Source organism: Lytechinus variegatus, chromosome 17 (assembly GCF_018143015.1).
Source record: "Lytechinus variegatus isolate NC3 chromosome 17, Lvar_3.0, whole genome shotgun sequence".
Taxonomy (NCBI): Eukaryota; Metazoa; Echinodermata; class Echinoidea; order Temnopleuroida; family Toxopneustidae; genus Lytechinus; species Lytechinus variegatus.
In genome coordinates this window covers 2695725-2715713 of record NC_054756.1, presented here as the reverse complement: position 1 = coordinate 2715713, position 19989 = coordinate 2695725, and the positions used below count along the sequence as shown (strand labels likewise).

Genomic DNA, 19989 nt, shown 5'->3' with positions numbered 1-19989 from the left:
AGTTATTCATGAGTGACATCACACATCCACGTCGCATTGCCAATGGGAGGATCTCCATGGCAGGATCTCCATGGCATTAGTGATTGCAGTATTCAAATGCTCATAACTTTCTCATTATTTGTCCGATTTTCCTCACACTTTCTTTATTCTTATTCTTTGATTTTTCTGTTTCTACACAAGCCTATTTGTTTTAAAGGTTTCATTCCCCTTTAATGTGAAAATCACTGAATTTATATAGCAGAACGGAATCTGTGTTTTTGCTGGCTATATTCTATTAAAAACAGAAGTTGGATCTGAAAAATTAAAATCAGAATAAGGTTATTTTTTGAAAGTGGAAAACACTGTTCCTAACAGTTATTCCTGGCCTGAATGATCTTTGGATACAGTGCACATAATTTGCTCTTTTACATGCTTGAAGATCAGAGAACCCTAGGGGTTTCTCACTTTCTTCCTACATGTAGACTGCATGACGGCCGAAAGGGGCTATCAGAAATGGTAATTTGCCAAGTCGTCCACTGCCAACACGTCCACTCGCCACATGGTCTACCTTCACAGACACAATAAAGAAACATTTTTGTTTTCCAAGCCTGTACTGCCATCATAAAAAGAAAAGGAATTATTACGATTGCATCTTTTTCATTTGCAAGAAAATTTGTCTGTGACCCGCTAAGGGTTTGAAGGAGATGGGTAGTTGTGTTCCCTGTTTTGACTCATATTTTTCCTTCAGGTTGCACATTTACCTTGGTATGATGAAATAATGAGTTTGTGGAAAGTCCTATAAAGGATAATTAAGCTATTCTGTATGTGATATCTGTCCAAATTACTGAAAATTCTGAAAGAACCATTTACATATATTCAGTTATATTTAGATCATGTCACATTCTGAATTAAGCTCTGGTTTGAAAAAAAAATACAATGCATTAAATTCACGCTCAAAAGAAAAAAAACAACTATCTAACCATTTCACCTGAAATTTGGAATTTTGTTGACTGTTACAGGTCTATGACCTTCCAGACTTGAAAAATGAGCTCATTCACAGGAAGTTTAATTATTTGCAATATGTACTGTACCTTTCAGCTTCAAATAACCGTACTTGAATACATTTAAATTTGAAACAGCCCAGAGCCCAAAGTTAGCAATAAATTGGTTATAAAGAAAAAAGGAAAATTGTCATGACTATTCCCCAGCACCCCCCCCCCTTTGAACCAATCAACTATCTTCATACTTGATTGTTTATTAAACAAAATGAAAAGCTTGAGATCTCATCTGAGCAATTTATGACCGTCCTGTTATGATTCAATTCAAAACTGGAAGTGGCGCTCAAGGCGACTGAGAGCTTGCCACTCATCACCTCCAAACGAAGGGGCTAGGAATTCCGCTATTAAGGCCTCAAGTATGAAGGGAGAGTGGGAGAAACGAGGGTTATGCTCGGCTCAGAGTAAACCTGTTTATCTTCCTGTGATCAGAGTAGTAGGTCCATGCTGTGATTCAGCTCTAGAGCTACATACACAGTAGGTGGTTTCAAACCGCCTCGATCACAAGAATCCCGGTTAAATTACGGGAACTGTTTTCGGCTAGAAAAATACCCATTAATTATTCCTGCATTCACAACGCCCCGAAACATACCCTTCGGGATAAGTCCCCGAAGTTACGAGCATGCGCATATAGTGTCTGATAAGCACGCAATGCGCGAGATTCAAAATCACTAGCCCAGCAGCCATCCACAGCTCCCACGCCCAACGACACGCTGGGCTAAAAGTTCCCGTAATTTGCTTTCACATCGCCAAAATACCTGCGACCTTGGAAAAATCCCCGCGAAAGTTCTCGTAATTTCGCCAAGTACCTACTATTTAGCGGGTATTTTCTTTCGGGGAGAGTACGCGTAGTTTGCTTTCACATTACCAAAATACCTGGTATTTTCTGATCGTGGTAAATTTCCCGATCAGAGAATACCTGGAACTGACGAACTTCGAGGCGGTCTGAAACCACCTTGTAAAAACGCTGTTTAAGATTTTATACAACGCTGTTTACTATATGAACCTTATACCCCTTTCATAAACCCAATTAAAATGAATTAGGCGGCTAATAGCAGCATAATTTGGTCGTAAAATTGGAGGACAAGAGTTATCCGCATTACTCTGATGCTGCTATTATCCGCATAATAGCGGCATCGGGATAAGATTTTGAGTTTATGAACGCATTTCCAAATAATGCGGATAATTGCCATGGTGCGGTCACAAGGTCACCCTTTTCCAACACAACCGCATCGGAGGGGGCGTGTCCAGTTGTCATGGCGATTATCCGCCTTTTTCAGGACGGGTGCTCGTAAAAATAATGCGGCTTATTTTCGGAGTTTATGAACGCAATTTTTATTGAATTATCCGCATTACTCTTAGGCGGCTAATTGGAGGATAGGTTTATGAAAAGGGTATTACAGTATTTGTTACAGTATAGTAAACAGCGTTGTATATTTTTTTTTTACTGTGTAATGCTAGCAATATGATTGACAGGAAAGCTTGTGATTAAAAAGTTTTTGATGAAAAAACCCTAATGTTTCTAGAGGAGACTTCAAATGTTTTGAATTGTTATGAACAATTCAAATGTTTTGAATTGTTATGAAAAAGTTTAATTAAAAAAATATAAAAACGAAATATATATTGTGCCATTCCTGTTTACAGTCCTGGGGCGGTATTCTGAACATTGTCTTTTCTCCATATTTTATCTTATCTCAGAGATATGACAAAATTGGTATTCTTGTGGATGTCATAACTTTTGTCACAAAAATTGTCATGAATTTTGTCTCTTCTCTTTAGCGCGCACCAAAAATATGCGGCTTTAAATGCGCGTAATCCTTTTATACAAGCAAAAGTTATGACAGGGGGTAGCAGTCATAAATTTTGTCATATCTTTTAGTACCAAATATCCCGATACCCTGCCGACTGAATGTCAAGCAAATAATTATATTATTTAGATTAGACTGTGGTATTAATTTCACTCATCTTCCATGACAATTTTTCAGAATTATTTTTTCATGCTACAATTGGTTAGGCCCTACATATTTATTCCTCCTTTTTTTCTCTGTTTTCCTTACTTTTCTACTTCTCTAAAATTCTTCACAGCTCCCTGTCTCTCTTTGTAATTAAGCACATCAATATACGCGTAGCTGCGCGATGCCAGCAACTGTTTTGGGGATACGCCCTACCTGCCATGGGGCTTTCCTATTGGCTAGAAGGGCTCCAACTGGGAACTAATGATGATTTTGATTGGTTAGCTTCCGAAAAAATGGGTGGGAACTTTGAGAGATATGACAGGAAAAGACAATGTTCAGAATACCGATTTGTGACAATCATAGCGGTGTCACATCTCGGAGAGAAACGACAAAATTTATGACAAAAGTTATGACAGAGTTCCAGAATACCACCCCTGGAATTTAGCTACTTCTCATTATTGATATTGAAAACTGTATCTTATCTTTGAGATTTGGAATGAGCATATAAGTCACCAAAACAGAAAGGGCATAATATGTAATTACAGATCTGTGACACTATTCTTTTTTATCCTGATATCCAACTTGCATGTTTAGACTAAAAAGAAAAAAATGTGTACAATGAAATATGTGGATGGCTTTAGTTACCAATAATGGATAGTTAAGTCCACACTTGTGTTTGGCTCTCAAAGAATTGCACCAATCTGTATCCTGCAGTGTACATGTGGCATGTCGAGATGTGTGCTTGGATTTGGAAAAACCATGTACAGTATCTTCCTGATGTGCATACATGAATATGTACATGTAGGTCTTACGTTTTTTAATTCGGCACTATTTTCTTCAAATTCTGTCATAGTTTGGGAAATACACAACTGATATTGTCATCTGCAGAAAGTGTAATGTAAATTCTTTCCACACCTTTTTCTTATACGTACTATTACAGCATATGCCATTGATAAGAACTTGTTACCCACTTTTTAAACTGCTGAGCTTGCATCGTCATTAGGGGTTAAAACTGCAAATCATGAAACGCAATAGGAATTGAATTAGCCAGATTTAAAGAAAACGGGAAGATGATACCCACTCTCCTTCCTTCCTTCCATTCTTCATATTTTCCTTCGGGTGGGTGGGATGAGTGTTCAGATGAGTAAGTATCAGTCAGGGAAGCATTTCATGAAATGTTTTGTCAGTGATTTTCTTCAATTAAGATGCATTCAGCCAATCAGGCGCAAGGATTTCAGTAGCTTGTTACATCTGGCAGTGAAAATCACTCGACCATGTGTTTCATGAAATGATCCCCATGTATAAACATATCATGTGAAAGATGAAGACCATGTGTTGATAACGCGCCACTTAATCTCTATACAAGTGAGGTTCCAATGACTATCGCTTTATTTGAATTTGTGCAGCTTGTTTTTAATTTGAAGTTTATGTTTAAGTTGAGAAGAGGATTGAAAGAGCTGTATTAAGAGTAGCTACAATGTACATGTAAAAAGATTTCAGATTCACTTTAAAGCAATGAACATTAATACTAGCAGAAACCTATGTACATGTATGCTGTAGAAAAAAACTGGGCTAGTTTGACTCCTAAATGGCAGGTTGCTCATTCAGCCCACCCCCATCTTAGATGAATGTTGATCACACAATTGCGATGAAAAGTCGTATAAAAATTATATTTGCTAAAAAATATTGCCAATATGATGCTAGTAATGCTATTATATTTCACACAGGAAATCTAATTTTTGGCTCTCAGTGACTAAGTAATGATCCAAACAGGCATTTTCTTTGTCTTGATTTTTTTTTTTTAATGCTGTCCCCAATTTAGAGTTTGTAAGTGGGTGATCACATGGGAATGCTAGCGAAGCGATCTTCCGAACTGGTTTCGTCACTTCCATGAACTGGTTTCCACTATAAAACTAGTTCAAAAAGTATACTGAGGACATGGTCTTTGTTTCTTTCTGTTTAAAGATCTTCCAAACTTGTTTCATGAACCGGTTCCCATTATAAAACTAGTTTAGAAAGTATACTGAGAATATAGTCTTTGTTTCTTTCTGTCTTCAGATCTTCTGAACTGGTTTCCACAATAAAACTAGTTTAGAAAGTATACCGAGAACTTACATGTAATCTTTGTTTCTTTCTGTCTTCTGATCTTCTGAACTGGTTTCATGAACCATTTTCCACTTTAAAACTAGTTTAGAAAGTGTATACTGAGAACTTGGTCTTTGTTTCTTTCTCTCTTTTGTACAGCCCCATCATACAGCAGCTGTGCCTCTCCGTCCAGACCCAGTCTCATCACGCCAAGGATATAAAGACAACATGGTAGCAGAAAGAAAACCTCCTTGTAAGTATCATCTTAGGAAATCCATAGCCCCGATGCATACAGGTGTCCTGGCTCAGTGGATAAAACTCTGGACTTTGAAGCATAAGGTCTAGGGTTCAAATCCCACTGTAGGGTTTACCTCCAGTTATTACCCTCCATCCAGTGTCGCAGTTTGAGGAATCTATAACTTGCATCTCATACTTTGAAAGATCATACACCAGTGCAATATTATGTCAGTCATACAGGCAAAACTTCAGACCAGCCAAAGTTATCAATGGTAAACCATTGGTTGGTTTGAAGTTGGGTTTTGTCGGTATAATTAGAGCATTACTGTTGAAAGGGTAAATTGTCTATACGTCTATTGCCCACTCGTCACATGGTCTACCTTCATTTAACAGTCTAATGCCATACCGTCCAACATTTCGTCAGTCAACCATTTGGTCCACTCATAATTTTGTTATAATCACCAAGGCACGTATTACAAAATTTAGCAATGATCGTAAAACATTTTCTACAATTGATTCCATTGACTACAATGTACAATCAATGGTGAAAATCAAGCGTACAATCAATTGCTATAAACCTTTGTGTTACGGGCCCCAGGTTATCTCTGACCATTTCGTCTCATAACCAGTTGGTCTAATACCCATTTTCTTTTCATTAATTTCTCCCAATTAGTGCTATTGGACCAAGTAATGGCTATTGAACCTACTGGTTATTTGACGAAATGGCATTGGACTATAAAATGAAAGTAGACCATGTGGTGTGGATGAACTGATGGTAGACCAAATGATAGTCGATGAGTTGGTAATTGGACAAACTCACATTAGACCAATTGAAAATAAACCTTTGAAAGCATGAAGATGCAAGACTGAAACTGTTCAATTAGACCTAGGATCTTTGAGACATCAGCTAGTTTTACAAGTCAATGGTTAATCTCAAGGGCAATGAGGGAGAGATCTTGTCTCCTCCTACCCCCTATATGCAAAGACTTTCCCCCATGAGGTTTCTAATTTACAACACACCTTTGCTGTATTGATCAATTAGCTTGAATTTTCAAATAGAAAATTGAATGAACACATTCCTCCGGACAAGCCAATTGAAACATCTTGTCTCAGCAGATCTTTTGATCAATGTTGAATTTGTATTGATGTTTGATGAATGTTTGATATCATCTGAACGTAACATAGAGCATTCGTGCAGAGGAAGTTTGCAGTTTGGCATGTTGTATCTGTCCCTTTTACATGTGCTTTTTAATCTTCAATCAAGTTGAATGAAGCTTTTTGAACTTCACTTTGAATTTTAATAGTTCAGTGACATTTGGAACAATGAGCAATTTCAATTAAATTTTTTATTAAACTTTATAATTCTTCTTGATTTCTTTTAATGTGGGTTTTACTGCACACTTTATCATTCATTTTGACTTGAATAATATCCATATTTTTTCAAGGTCTTCAAAGTTACAGATTGTTGCAATTTTATTTAGCATAAGCAAATAATATTTATCTTCAACAAGCAGATATCCATATTTTCAGTTTGAGGTGCGAAAGCAGATTAATTGAAAACTGATGGTTTTGATACAAATTGGTGCCAATGTATATTGCTAAAACAGATATTGTCCACATTTTCATTTTGAGGAGCGCAAGCAAAATAATTGAAAACTGTGATGGTTTTGATAAAGAGGGGCGGGTGGTGGACTCTAGAAAGGAAGTTGTAAAGAAGTGAATGGGATAGAAGATGTGAAAGGGGTGATAGCCTGCAGAGATGCAGGAAGTTTAGAAGGAGGGGAGGGCGAAGGATGTTGATTTAACACGTCTGCATGAAGCGCAAGGAAGTTGTAAAAAAAATGGGGATAGAAGTCAATATGAAAGGGCTATAGCCTGCAGAGATGCAGGAAGTTCAGAAGGAGGGGAGGGTGTAGATGTCTTGAGAAAGGTTGCTTTGACCCCAGCTGCTTTCAGAAAGGAAATGCCAAGGTTTACGCAGGGTGCGTGTGACAGATCTGCATGTAAGCTCGCCAGGGGCAGGAGATTATCCCCGCACCCCGACGCAAAGTTCTCTCCGAAATCCTTCTCTTACGCCTTGAGAGATGAAGAAGAGATCAAGTCGAAAGCTGGAAATTGTTTGGATTCTTCAGCGGCTGCCAGGGTTGTTCATTCTGTGTGGCACGTGGCATGGTAATCATGAGAGGAGACGCAGATCCTCCCCTTGCGTCGCAGATGTAATCTGTGCGTGGGGTAGGAGGAGGGGAGCGTGCCACTCTCAATTTCCTCCTACAATCCAGTGGTTTTGATGTGGGAGATGGTATGGTTCGAAACAAGCTGGAGAATGTAGGAAACACAGCTGCTTGAACAAGACGTCATGAGATGTTCGTGCCTGAAATCTGTCTCGCTCCAAGAGTTCATTTTCCTTGAGACCTCTCCAGTGATGATTTTTTTTCTTGCCTTTTGACAGTATACAGTATGTGAAGTTTGTTTTTTTTCCCTATGGATTATCTCTTTGTCATGTCTTTTCTTATTTCCCTATTAAACTTTTCTTCATGCAATATATCTCTGTTTATAACTGCATCCCTCTCCGTCTCCCTTTTTCTCTCTCTCTCTCAGCACGCGACGGGGAGTTTGTTTAATGTCACCCGCAATGATCGGACGTGCATAATGGGACACTAACTTGGATCGAACGATTTTTGTGATAACTACGGCGAACATGTGGTTGGAAAATTGGTTATATCTCCAGAAAATGCACATATATGCAGCTATTCAGTGTAAAGCATGAACTATAAACAAAGATCGTCATACAGCACAGCAATCGGCAGCAATTTGTAAAAAAAATGCTCATGATAAAAAAATTGCTAAAACCCCCCATTGTCAAATGGTTTCGTCCAAAATTACCTCTGAAGGGATTATCATTTTATCTTGAAAATTTTTGATCACTTAAAACAATCATTCATCAAAGAGTACCGTGAATAAGAAATAAATCAAGCAATCCGTCTTGTTAAAACAGTGAAATATCTAAAAACGTGTCATTTACACATGCGGTAGCCGTAAAGGGTCATTTTCCGGTAATATTGAATAAAATGGGCAACTAATAATCAATTTCATGGAGAAATATTGTATGGAGACATGTTACAGGTTCTTATCTTTGCTTAGAACATGAAAAAACAAAAATTTGTTTCATGACCAAAAACCAGTTTTGGCGCACTTTTGCTCTCTCCTGGCCCACTGTGCGGCCCCTAGTTACAGGCAAGTTTTTCAATTTTTTCAGTTACATCTCCAACATCATTAGGAGCTGTGAGTGGTAGTAGCTTCTTTTTCATATTCCTGTATCCATCCATCATTTGTTCATCCTCCCAGTCACGCCACTCTCTGTACTTCTCTCCATAACGAATGTCATTCAGGTCTGTCAGGGTATGCGTCTCGTCTTTCTTCTGCTTGTCGTACTCGGTCAGAAGCTCGATCAGCTCATCCCAGTCTTTCTTCTCCATAGGTGATGCACCCAGCATCATCAGATTTTTCAATGCATTATCATTGTGGATGCAATGACAGGACTGCGATATCCCATCGCAAGTTGGTAATCCGATGTAATACAACCCACTGAACGTAAGCCCTACCTTTACCTTGGGAAATTTCAGTTGTAATGCGGGTAGGAATCCTGGTTCCTTCTCAGTACCAAGGAGTTCAGCGATGCACTGTATACACGGCGAAAAAGTAAGGAAAATCTTGATTTCTGAAAAGTCTGGATCAATTGCCATTCTCTCGATTTCTTTGAGCAGCAACATCTCTGCATGGAAACCCCCTGCCTGGTCGATATTACTCTTATTTGTTCTCATTATAACCGAGCAGGTACCTTGGTCATGATTGGTTTTACGGCAAACGCCTATAGCATATTTCGGCCATGCGGCCCGCTTACCTTTCCAAGGATGCAACTTGGTTTTGATGAATGTTTCCAGTATGTCCTTGACTGACATATATCTGTGTCATCGTCAAAGGTGTACGTGGCAGGATTATTACCAGCCCTGAAGAGGAAAAATTACAGATGGTAATAATAATAGCGATCGAATTTCAAATGGAATGTTCACCATAATAATGATGTGAATAAAAGGAGAGAAATCTAACAAACGTAATCCTAACATTTCATCAAAGTCGGATAAAAAATACATAACACATTAAATTTTCGCGTATTTTCACAAAGCAAGAAAATATTTACATGCATTCATGGGCGTCCGTCAGGTGGGGGATGGTCTGTGTTTTCAGGGTCGAACATCATATTTTGATACTATGAATCATATAACAAGTATAATCTTAATAATAATATCAATACTATTATCATCATTATCATGATCATCATCATCATCATTAATATAATCATTATTATTTGTATTATTTTCATCATCATAGTAATAATAATAAAAACAATTTTAATGATAACAACGATATTGATAATATTAATGATTATCATCGTCAATGTAGCATGGCAGTAGCTTATCTCTCATTTCCTTGTATCCATCCATCATTCGTTTATCCTCCCAGTCACGCCAATCTCCTTACTTCTCTCCATACCGAATGTCATTCAGGTCTGTCAGGGAATGCGTTTCGTCTTTCTTCTGCTTCTCTTTGTCGTACTCGGTCAGAAGCTCTATCATCAGCTCATCCCAGTCTTTCTTTTCCATAGGTGAAGCATCAAGATCCATCAGTTTTTTCAATGTTACGTTATCCGGGTGGCAATTACACTCATTGCAAGTTGGTAATTTGATTTTATAAAAGCCACTGAACGTCATGATCAGATCTTTCTTTAAGTTAGGAAATTTATGTTGTAGTGCGAGTAGGCATCCTGGTTTCTCGTCGGTACCAAGCAGTGAAGAGGAACAGCTGGCGCACGGCGAATAAGTAAGGAAAATCTCGATTTCTGATTTGGATAGATTAGCAATTTCCTCGATTTCGTTGAACAGCACCATTTCTGCATGGACACGCTCGTCGACACTGCTCACATTTTTTCTTATAACAACCGAGCGAGTATCGTCACGATTGGTTAATGGTAATACGGCAAACGACTATCGTACAGCTCAGCCAGTCGGCCCTCTTTATCCTTCCAAGGATGTAAAGTGGTTTTGATGAATGTTTCCAGTATGGCCTTGACTGACATGTCTGTGTTATCATCAAAAGCGTATGTGGCAGGATTATTGCCAGCCCTGAAGAGGAAAAATTACAGATGATGATAATGATAGCGATCGAATTTCAAATGGAATGTCCACCCTAATAATGATGTGAATAAAAGGAGAGAAATCTAACAAACGTAATCCTAACATTTCATCAAAGTCGGATAAAAAAATACATAACACATTAAATTTTCGCGTAGTTTCACAAAGCAAGAAAATATTTACATACAGGTGGGGGATGGTCTGTGTTTTCAGGGTCAAAGATCATATTTTGATACAATGAATCTTATAACGAGTATGACCTTAATACTTATATCAATACTATTATCATTATTATCATCATCATCATCATCATCATTAATATAATCATTATTTGTATTATTTTCATCATCATAGACATAATAAAAACAATTTTAATGATAATAACGATATTGATAATAATAATGATTATCATCGTGAATGTAGCAATTCCCATAATTCAAGATTTATACCATTTCCAGCTAGGACAATATACGTACATGTATAAGAATAAAGTGGTGCATTCTGCATTTCATGATATGTTTTTTTTTTCAAAATAACTATTATCACAGGTAAGAACTCGGTTTGCTCAAATACTCTTATTTTCACAGGCCCAAAATTTTGGAATTCACTTCCTAACGATATTCAACAGGCCCCCTCCATCCATTCCTTTAGAGAAAACTAAAAACATTTATTTTTCTCTCTTACCAAATAATCAGATTGTATATTTTTAGTATTGTCTAAGCAGGCTATTAAGTCACACTCTCTTTGATCCACGTTTGCACTCCCCTTCTTGTCCCCCTCCTGGCCTCCCCCCATCTTTCTCTTTCTCACCCTTTCTCTCTCCATACATGTATGTGTGTGTGTGTGTCTCTCTCTCTTTGTCATCTCGGTCTCTCCCTCCTTTCTCCTTTCATTCTTTTGCTGCTCTCTCTCTCTTTCTGTCTGCTTCTCATTCCTTGCCTTCAGTTTGTTGGTGATCTTTCTTTTAGTCTCTCCAATACTTCATACAGTGTACCTCTCCCTATTCTTTCTTCCTCTCCACTTTTATCTCTTAGTTCAGGGCCCCGTCTTTACAAAGAGTCACGATTGATCCAATCAATCGTAACTCTATGGACATCCCATTAGTGCCTTACTTTTTTCTACAGGAAATTTTCGCAATCTCCTTAGTGATAAGAGAATCACACTGAGTCTTCAAGAGAACGATGAATGTATGAATATACATCATAGATAATATTTTGAACAAACATGTATGCATGTTAGATGCTGACATTGCCGGCTGTCCATGCAACTCTTTGTAAGACAGGGCCTTTCTCATCCTCCTAATCTCCAATCATCCTTTATTCCTCTGTTACTTTCATTTCCTTCTTCATAAACCTTCATAAATCTTCAACTATTCCTCCTTTTGTTCCTACCCACCCTCACTTTTTCCTTCTCCCCATCAACCATCTTGTATTCCTCAGCTGCTTTTCCTCCTGCAAAACCTTCCTCCTTCATCCACAACTCTCATCGTCATCCTGCCCACTCACCAGGGCCGTCAACCCCAGGACATCTTCACGGTTGCATTTGATTCGTAATATAAGTTGATAATTGGGTACAGCCTTCTCCAACCCCCTTCCTGCCCACCCTAATCTCATTTTGTTTTGATCTTCTAAGTCTTTGCATCACTATTGATTGATTAACGTTCACTTGAAAGCTTTTGGCAGGAAAGGAGCCTCTCTTTGGTTTATTTCCAAAAGGCACTTATTCCACTTTTTGATGAAATTCAGTTTAGTGCACTGTATGTCTTGTGTGTGGGTTTGGACTAAAATGGAGCTGCCTTTGACAATGATATGGAATTATTTTGATGCGCACCTTAATTGGAAGGCAAAGAAAGTTACCATAATGGCAACTCGTATGCAATAAGCTGTTCATAAAGTTACAAGCGACTTTAATAGAGTACTGAAGTGTGACATCAATTTTCACTTTTTGCATTATGGTACCATATTTTTGATAGAGCATGATGAACCCCCCCCCACAACCCAAATTTGGTGGGAATGGGTCGATGGGGCCCCAAGATATGACATCATGAATACATAATTAGCCTCATTGAAGTCAGTGTATGATTGGCCTGGTACACTGACTTAATGGGGCTAATAGTGTATTCATGAGGTCATATCTAAACCCCCCCCCATGGACCAATTCCCAACAAATTTGGGTGGCGGGGGGTCATCATGCCCTACCAAAATAGGGTATAAAAATGCTTTTTGACGTCATCACTTCGGCACTGAATAAACCATCATTGAAAAATTTGATGAATTGAATGGAATTTATTAATATACTTCATTCAATTGACATGAATATTTTGTTTTACAATAATGCAATGACATCATTAGAAAATCATAATAGTTTTAACAGTTCATATAAACAGTCAATCAATAATACATACATGTACATAATCACATAATACAATTTCCACATACTTCCAATTAATTGAAGGGGGGGGGGGGAATATGTATACATCTATATACATGTACAAAAAGAAATAAAGTGTTGAAATTTAAAATAATGAAAGTGTGTAATATCGTGATGCAATATCATTAGACACACATATGTTTATCAACTTATCGAGCATGGATCAGAAATTTATTTTGCTACATGTATGATAAGGGTACATTTGTGGTATATATACATCTTGGTGTATATCATTCACCATGAGAAAGGATCATGTCGTTCATGAAGGCGCTTATAATTTAATTACAAACAGAATAACGAAAAATCCACCTGATCATGTGGGTCCATAACATTTGCTCCGGAGACAACTGCTCCGCTCTATTCCACATTCTATTCGAATTACCGATTTCAACCCAGGGTTTAACACTTTTTATACTGCCCTAATCCTAACCTAAAACTTTATTGCAAGCCTAACCCTATATCTTAGGCGAAACTAAGGTAGAGCCATCGTTGCAGGAGCTAATGTCGTGTCACCGATCTGTAGATTTAAGCGTAAATGCCAGTTGTGGTAACGATATCAAAATGAGTTCATACAGAATCCAATGAAATGACCACCAAGTGTCTGTTTGTATAAATAAAACATACATGTATGTGCCAAAGGATTCTGGAAGAAATTGCGTAATTTCTGAGAAATCAGCAAATAAGCGCAAGATTCGGGTCAAGCATCGTGCCAACATTCAAAGCAAATAATAATACACTGTCCCACGTGCGCTTATCTGTGTTGGTGATAAATCTTCAGTGTGAACATTTTTCAGCGTAGATTTCAAGATTTCACAAAGTTCAGTTTATGTAACTGTACCAGATCTAGATCCTCGATGATATACTGACAATTAAGCCTTGTTTTACAGACTTTCTCATGAAATCAGTGTTTACTGCAACTATTGGCATTTCTCTTTAATGGCATCCTCCACTGTAATGATTTTGTAATGATTTCTGTCTTGATTATTCAGTTGTACGGGATCCTTTGACCCTCTCAGTAGACTTCATGGTGAGGTATGTTGGTATGATCGCCTCAGCTCAGGGTCTACAACATTCACAAGAAGACCACCTTGATCTCATCCAAGCCCTAGACCAAGCACAGGTAAGACCATGACCTGTTCTATTGGAAGCAGGGTCTAAAGTGATCCTTTTATTTGATAGCGTATGGAAATTAAGTCCTGAAATGTAAATGGGTTATACATTGATGATAATTATTACATGTAGGTTCTGGATATTGCATTTTGAACTCATTCAGGTCCTGGACTAAGCATAGGTAAGACCAGGACCTGTTCTATTGGATACAGGGTCTAAAAGTGATCCTTTTATTTTATAGCCTATGGAAATTAAGTCCTGAAATGTAAATGGGTTATGCATTGATGGTAATTATTAGGTTCTGGATATTGCATTTTGAACTCATTCAGGTCCTGGACTAAGCATACATGTAGGTAAGACCAGGACCTGTTCTATTGGATACAGGGTCTAAAAGTGATCCTTTTATTTTATAGCCTATGGAAATTAAGTCCTGAAATGTAAATATACATTGATGATGATGATTAGGTTCTGGGTATTGTATTTTGAACTCATTCAGGTCCTGGACTAAGCACAGGTAAGACCAGGACCTGTTCATGGTCTACATGTACATCAGTACATCACTTTATCCCTTTATTATCATTCAACAGAGAATTAAGGAGTATAAAGGTTGATTTTTCACTGATAGAAATGTTATGATTTTGGATATTTATAAGTCCATTATGAATTTGTTCAGGTCCTGGAACTTGTGTTGGCATGTATATTGATAAAAGTACAGCCAATAGTGATCATATTTTATTATTCATTTTAAAAAGATCATTGTCATCATCGTTATCATCATCAATATCAAGTCCAAGATGATGGAGTCTACATATCTTCATGTCTGTGCTTTGTACATTCGTGTACATGTACCAAACTTCTATGTCTGATTATGTGTCATCGCGTGGATTAAAGAACTATTTTGCTTTTCTTTGTCTTTCTCTCTCTCTTTCATTCTCTCCCTCAGATGGATGGTCAGTTCAAGTTTGCTGAGACTGATCAGGACTTTGTCACGTTGAATCTCTCCAAGTATGGCATCAAGATTCTAGAGAAGATCCCCCAAGATAGATTTCAGATTCCACCCGGTATCAGACCGCCACAGGTTAGGATAGGATTCCTATCTCATTTAATCTAAACATTGTTATAATATTATTATAAAGCTGAGTCGAGTTTGTTGATCAACCTGATAGATTTCAGATTCCACCCGGTATCAGACCGCCACAGGTTAGGATAGGATTCCCATCTCATTTGATCTAAACATTGTTATAATATTATTATAAAGTTTGAGACGAGTTTGTTGATCAACCTGGGTCCGTCCAATGGTCTGGTCAAGGATGCAATGTCATTCCCACTGGCAGACCAATGAAAGATAGAAATGCATATTGCAGTTTCAAACACTTTTGAAATCAACCAGTTTCATATGTCATATATTTCAAACTTTTAAGCAAGGAAGTGGGACCACCGTGCAGGACTGCTCAAAGTGCTTAACAATTATTACCCGGTCACTAGCATTTCAAGCAGCCAGAGTCAGAATCAAGGAATCAGATGGAACTTCATCCAGTGAATATCAACCAGGTTGAACCTTATCATGAAGAGCATTGCTAACTGACTGTGCTGTTATCTGTTCTGGGCTCCGTAACACAAAGATTAGCGATCAATCGCTAAATGAACTGACCAATCAGTATCAATGTTACACGCGCATTCGGTTTAAAATGCTGACCAGGGACCAATCAGTGCGCTTCTTTCATATTTGCAATCCAGCGCAAACCTTTGTGTTTCGGAGCCCTGGAGTGTAGGCCTCTAAAGCTCTTTTGACATGGCACTAACACTTGATTGACGATCATAGTTGCCAATCACATACCTAGCACTATTCCGCTCGACTTGTTCTACTTCCTTGATGTTTATGGTGTAATTTTGTTCATGGCTTGATGTTTTGAATCATTACAGACACAATTTAGAATTTCAAAAGTTTAACAAGTCAATGTGAACCAAAGTCTTAATGGGGTTTAACTTGGTGTAATTGATGATATCCTTTTTTTAATTTTTTTGTCTTAAGGTTGTTAGATGGAGACATGGTCTGGTAGAAATCATCCGAGCTGTTCACTATGAAGATAGTTTAGGGCGACAATTGATGGCAGTCAAGCTAGGTCAAGAAGGAGAAGAACTTTATGACTGTCTCCTATTTGAATGTACTCACCAGGTATGTCCCCCAAACATACACCTCCTACTCCCCTACCACACCCTTATCCACCTGTTTCATACACCTCTCACCCGTCTATGTCTTTCTAAACTGTTCATCATGAACTGATGTAAGGATTGATTCATCCAGGAAAAGTCAAATTACGATGGAAAAATAAATCTTATCATCTGGAATTACTTTGGAACAGAGAACAGTTTCAGTCCGATCCGGGACGCTTCTTCAGCTCTTATGAGTTGGCGGGAAATCGTTGTTGCTGATTGGCGCCGAAGCACCGTCGATACTCCCACCTATAATCGCACCTGAACACATTTCAACACAACTTCAAGGATAAAGATGTGCTCATCCTAGACAAAGAACCTAGGTGGTGTGAGAGGGGCGTCCGTGAGGCTGTCTACGTCAACGCAGAGAACCCATCTCTCAACAAAGGAGGAGGATTACGACACAACCTCTCTCGGATTTACAATCTAGTAATCTGAAAAATTCCTTGACAACTACAAGACAATAACATCGACGGTGCTTCGGCGCCAATCGGCAACAACGATTCCCGCCAACTCATAAGAGCTGAAGATGCGTCCCGGATCGGACATGAAACTGTTCTTTGTTCCAAAGTAAGTCCAGATGATAAGATTTATTTTTCCATCGTAATTTGTTCATAGTTTAGAGAGACAATTGATGGCAGTCAAGGTATGTCAAGAAGAAGAACTTAATGACCGTCTCCTATTTGAATATATTCACCAGGTATGTCTCCCTACCACACCCTATTCCCCTGTTCCATACACCTCACACCCCTCTATGTCTTCCTAAATTGTCCACTATAAAGATAGTTTAGGGAGACAATTGATGGCAATCAAGAAGGAGAAGAACTTAATGACTGTCTCCTACTTGAATGTACTCAACATACACCCTTACTACACCCAAATAAACCCCTGTACACCACACCACACCCCTATACACCCACCCCACACCCCTGTATGTTGTTGTACACCGCTCATTAATGTGAGAGGTTCAATTAAATTAGTTTTTTAATGTACCAGTATTAAAAGATACATTACACAACGTAAAATAGTTCTTGATAAATACTTAACACACTGCCGGCTTTCCATAGTTATGAGTGATTGGATCAATCACTCCCTTTCAGAAGACAGCCTGGGGCTTGTAACACAATGGGTAGTAATTCATTGTATGCTTGATTTTAACAATTGAATGTACACAGTATTCAATGCAACCAATCCTAAAGATATTCCTTTAAAGTGATTGCTGAACTTTCTGTCATAGCGCCCTGGTACTCTATATGCAGATTAATAACTTTCTAATAAGTCCAAGATCGAAGGTTACAAAATACCTTCAGGGCAGTTTGGATCAGTTTTATCTCCATTATGTTTTGTTAGTATTTCTGTAAAGGTCATATCTGACACATACTAGCAGTGCCTACCTGGGGATTTTTTTTGTGAAGCATCTTTTCCGTTTTCATTGCCAAATTTGCTCTCAGCCAATCAGACGCAAGGATTTCAGTAGCTTATAATAGTGTGTACATGCCTCGGGGATCTGCATCTGGTGGGGCTGTGCCAAACCAAAGCTGAGAAAAAACTGGTGTTTTTATTGGGTCACCGTTTGACAGGTTGACTGTCAATGGATATTTCAACAAATTCAGAATAACCATCTTTTGGGGGTATTTTGATCACAAGTATATTTATAGAGTACAACGATTTCAACAGTGATGATTATTCTGATGATAATATATTAATAGTAGAATGAGGGAAAGATGTAAACATGAGATTATTGTGATACCCCCCTTGCTTTTTTTTGCAATGAATATTGTCTCGACTGTTTAACTATGATAAAAAGAAGAGATAGTACTATGTAAATCTCATGCATGTGTCATAATAATTATTAGTATTTCATGGTGTACAAAATTAAATTTGTACATGACGAATTTTGGTGGAAATATAAGTAAAGCCATAGCAATATATATATATTGTTTCTGAATATATTTTCTCTTATCTTCAAAATACCAAAAAATAGCTTATTGCATAGCTGAATATGAGTAAATGAACAAATGCACACATTATATGAAGAATACATAAAATATTGATATGCTCTGTATTTGATCATCGGCTTGCAGCAAATTGATTTATTTACATTCTATCTTTTCTGTTTTTCCTCTCTTAATGTAGCCCCAGGCAACACAGATTTGCAAGTGCCTTGAACTGCTATTCAATGCTGTGTGCCAGTTTACACCACTGTGACACATCTTGACACTTTCCTGAGGGTTCCTAGCTGTAGTTTCAAGCTCGGTGTATGTGATAACACCTGCTTCACCAATCCATGTCATCTTGCCCTACACTCATTTGTAGTGTAATAGCTGATGTTTAATATATCTCCATCATCGGAGCCTTCTGTGACACCAATCCAGTTACACTCTACTCCGGTGTTAGTGTCAGATCCATTGTGTACCTTGACAAGACACCTATCTACTATGGTGTTCCTGGACATTTGTTCAAGATTGGTGTTACATAAGCCCATTCCACTTCTTCCTTAACACTCTGCTCTGGTGTTAGAGCCTGCTGATGTATTGAGGATCCTGACACCAACCAACTCATCTGACAATGCCGACACCAAGACTAACACCATAGAAAACAGTATTACTTGCGATACTTGTAGCTTTATTTTCTATTCCTTATTCTATCACCTCGTGTCTTGGCTCATCTTTAGTGCTTCCAACAAATTGCGCTTCCAGGTTCTGCAAGTGTAGTAGAAAACACTTGATGATTTGATCTTCCATGTATGAGATAAGTTTGATAATGTCACAATTCATTTTTAAGCATCACTCAATTATATGTGATGCCTCTGTCAAACAGCCTGAATCTGGCTGCATGTATATGTCTTCCATGTGTATTCATCATGACTTTTACTTAAAAATCTCAGCCAAACCTTGCTCTACATAGGGGAGTGTTTCATGATGTAATTTTCACTGATAAAAGCTTCTGGAACACTGTTGAAAATGGGTGATCACAAAGAAACCGAGGATAGTAGTTACAATAATATAATGCTTTTGATTTGTGTTTCTAAATTCTGTACTTATTCAAAGTAAACTGAAATCTCAAATAATGGTTATTGTTAGGTAGTGTGACTAATATAAAATTCTTGACTTGCGGAAGTTAAAACTCATGGAGGAAGACCTCAGAAATTCTACCTGAAAAGATGTAATTCACAATTTATGTATTCTCGTCCAAGAAAATTTTTAACTTTTGCGATCAATCAACCCATTGGCCCGTATTCTGATAGCAGGTTTAACTTAAACTCAGGTTTAAGGTTGTGGTTTAAGTATGGGTAGCCAATTGTTACATACATGTGTAAATCACAAACAGTAGAGATAGCATACTTCAGCTCATTTGGCTTTCAAATCATTCATAATTGTCTAGGAAGTATGAATAGATGATTGTCTTCACCATCGATGAATCGGGAAAGAGCACAGTAAACATAAGAGACATACAACTTAATAAAAATTTTGATACTTTTGGCTTCCCATACTTAAACCACAACTTTAAACCCGAGTTAAACCTGCTATCAGAATACGGGCCAATAAGGTTATCTTCTGCAGACTCTGCTGAATATTGGAAAGTTGGACAATTTTTTTTTCTGCTTAAGAAATTTTTTTGCCCGTTTGAATGAAGCGACATTGACAGTACCTCTATCCTGACAATGCAAAATATGAAAGAGCAATTTTCATTTGTCCCTGCTCGGTGTTGTCATCAATATAGGCATACAATACT

The 19989-nt window shown here is 37.9% G+C and overlaps 1 protein-coding gene across 3 annotated transcripts in view; it reads left to right on the top strand.

Annotated features, from left to right (window-relative positions):
- LOC121430740 overlaps positions 1–19453 on the top strand; it is a 40864-nt gene extending 21411 nt beyond the window's left edge. For all 3 annotated transcript variants that reach the window (XM_041628109.1, XM_041628110.1, XM_041628111.1), the window contains 5 exons: positions 5234–5327; positions 13920–14050; positions 14984–15118; positions 16073–16216; positions 18391–19453. In XM_041628109.1, coding sequence (XP_041484043.1) covers positions 5234–5327; positions 13920–14050; positions 14984–15118; positions 16073–16216; positions 18391–18462 — 576 coding nt within the window. In that variant the 3' untranslated portion in view covers positions 18463–19453. The remainder of the gene's footprint in view (positions 1–5233; positions 5328–13919; positions 14051–14983; positions 15119–16072; positions 16217–18390) is intronic.
- Positions 19454–19989: the final 536 nt, after the last annotated feature.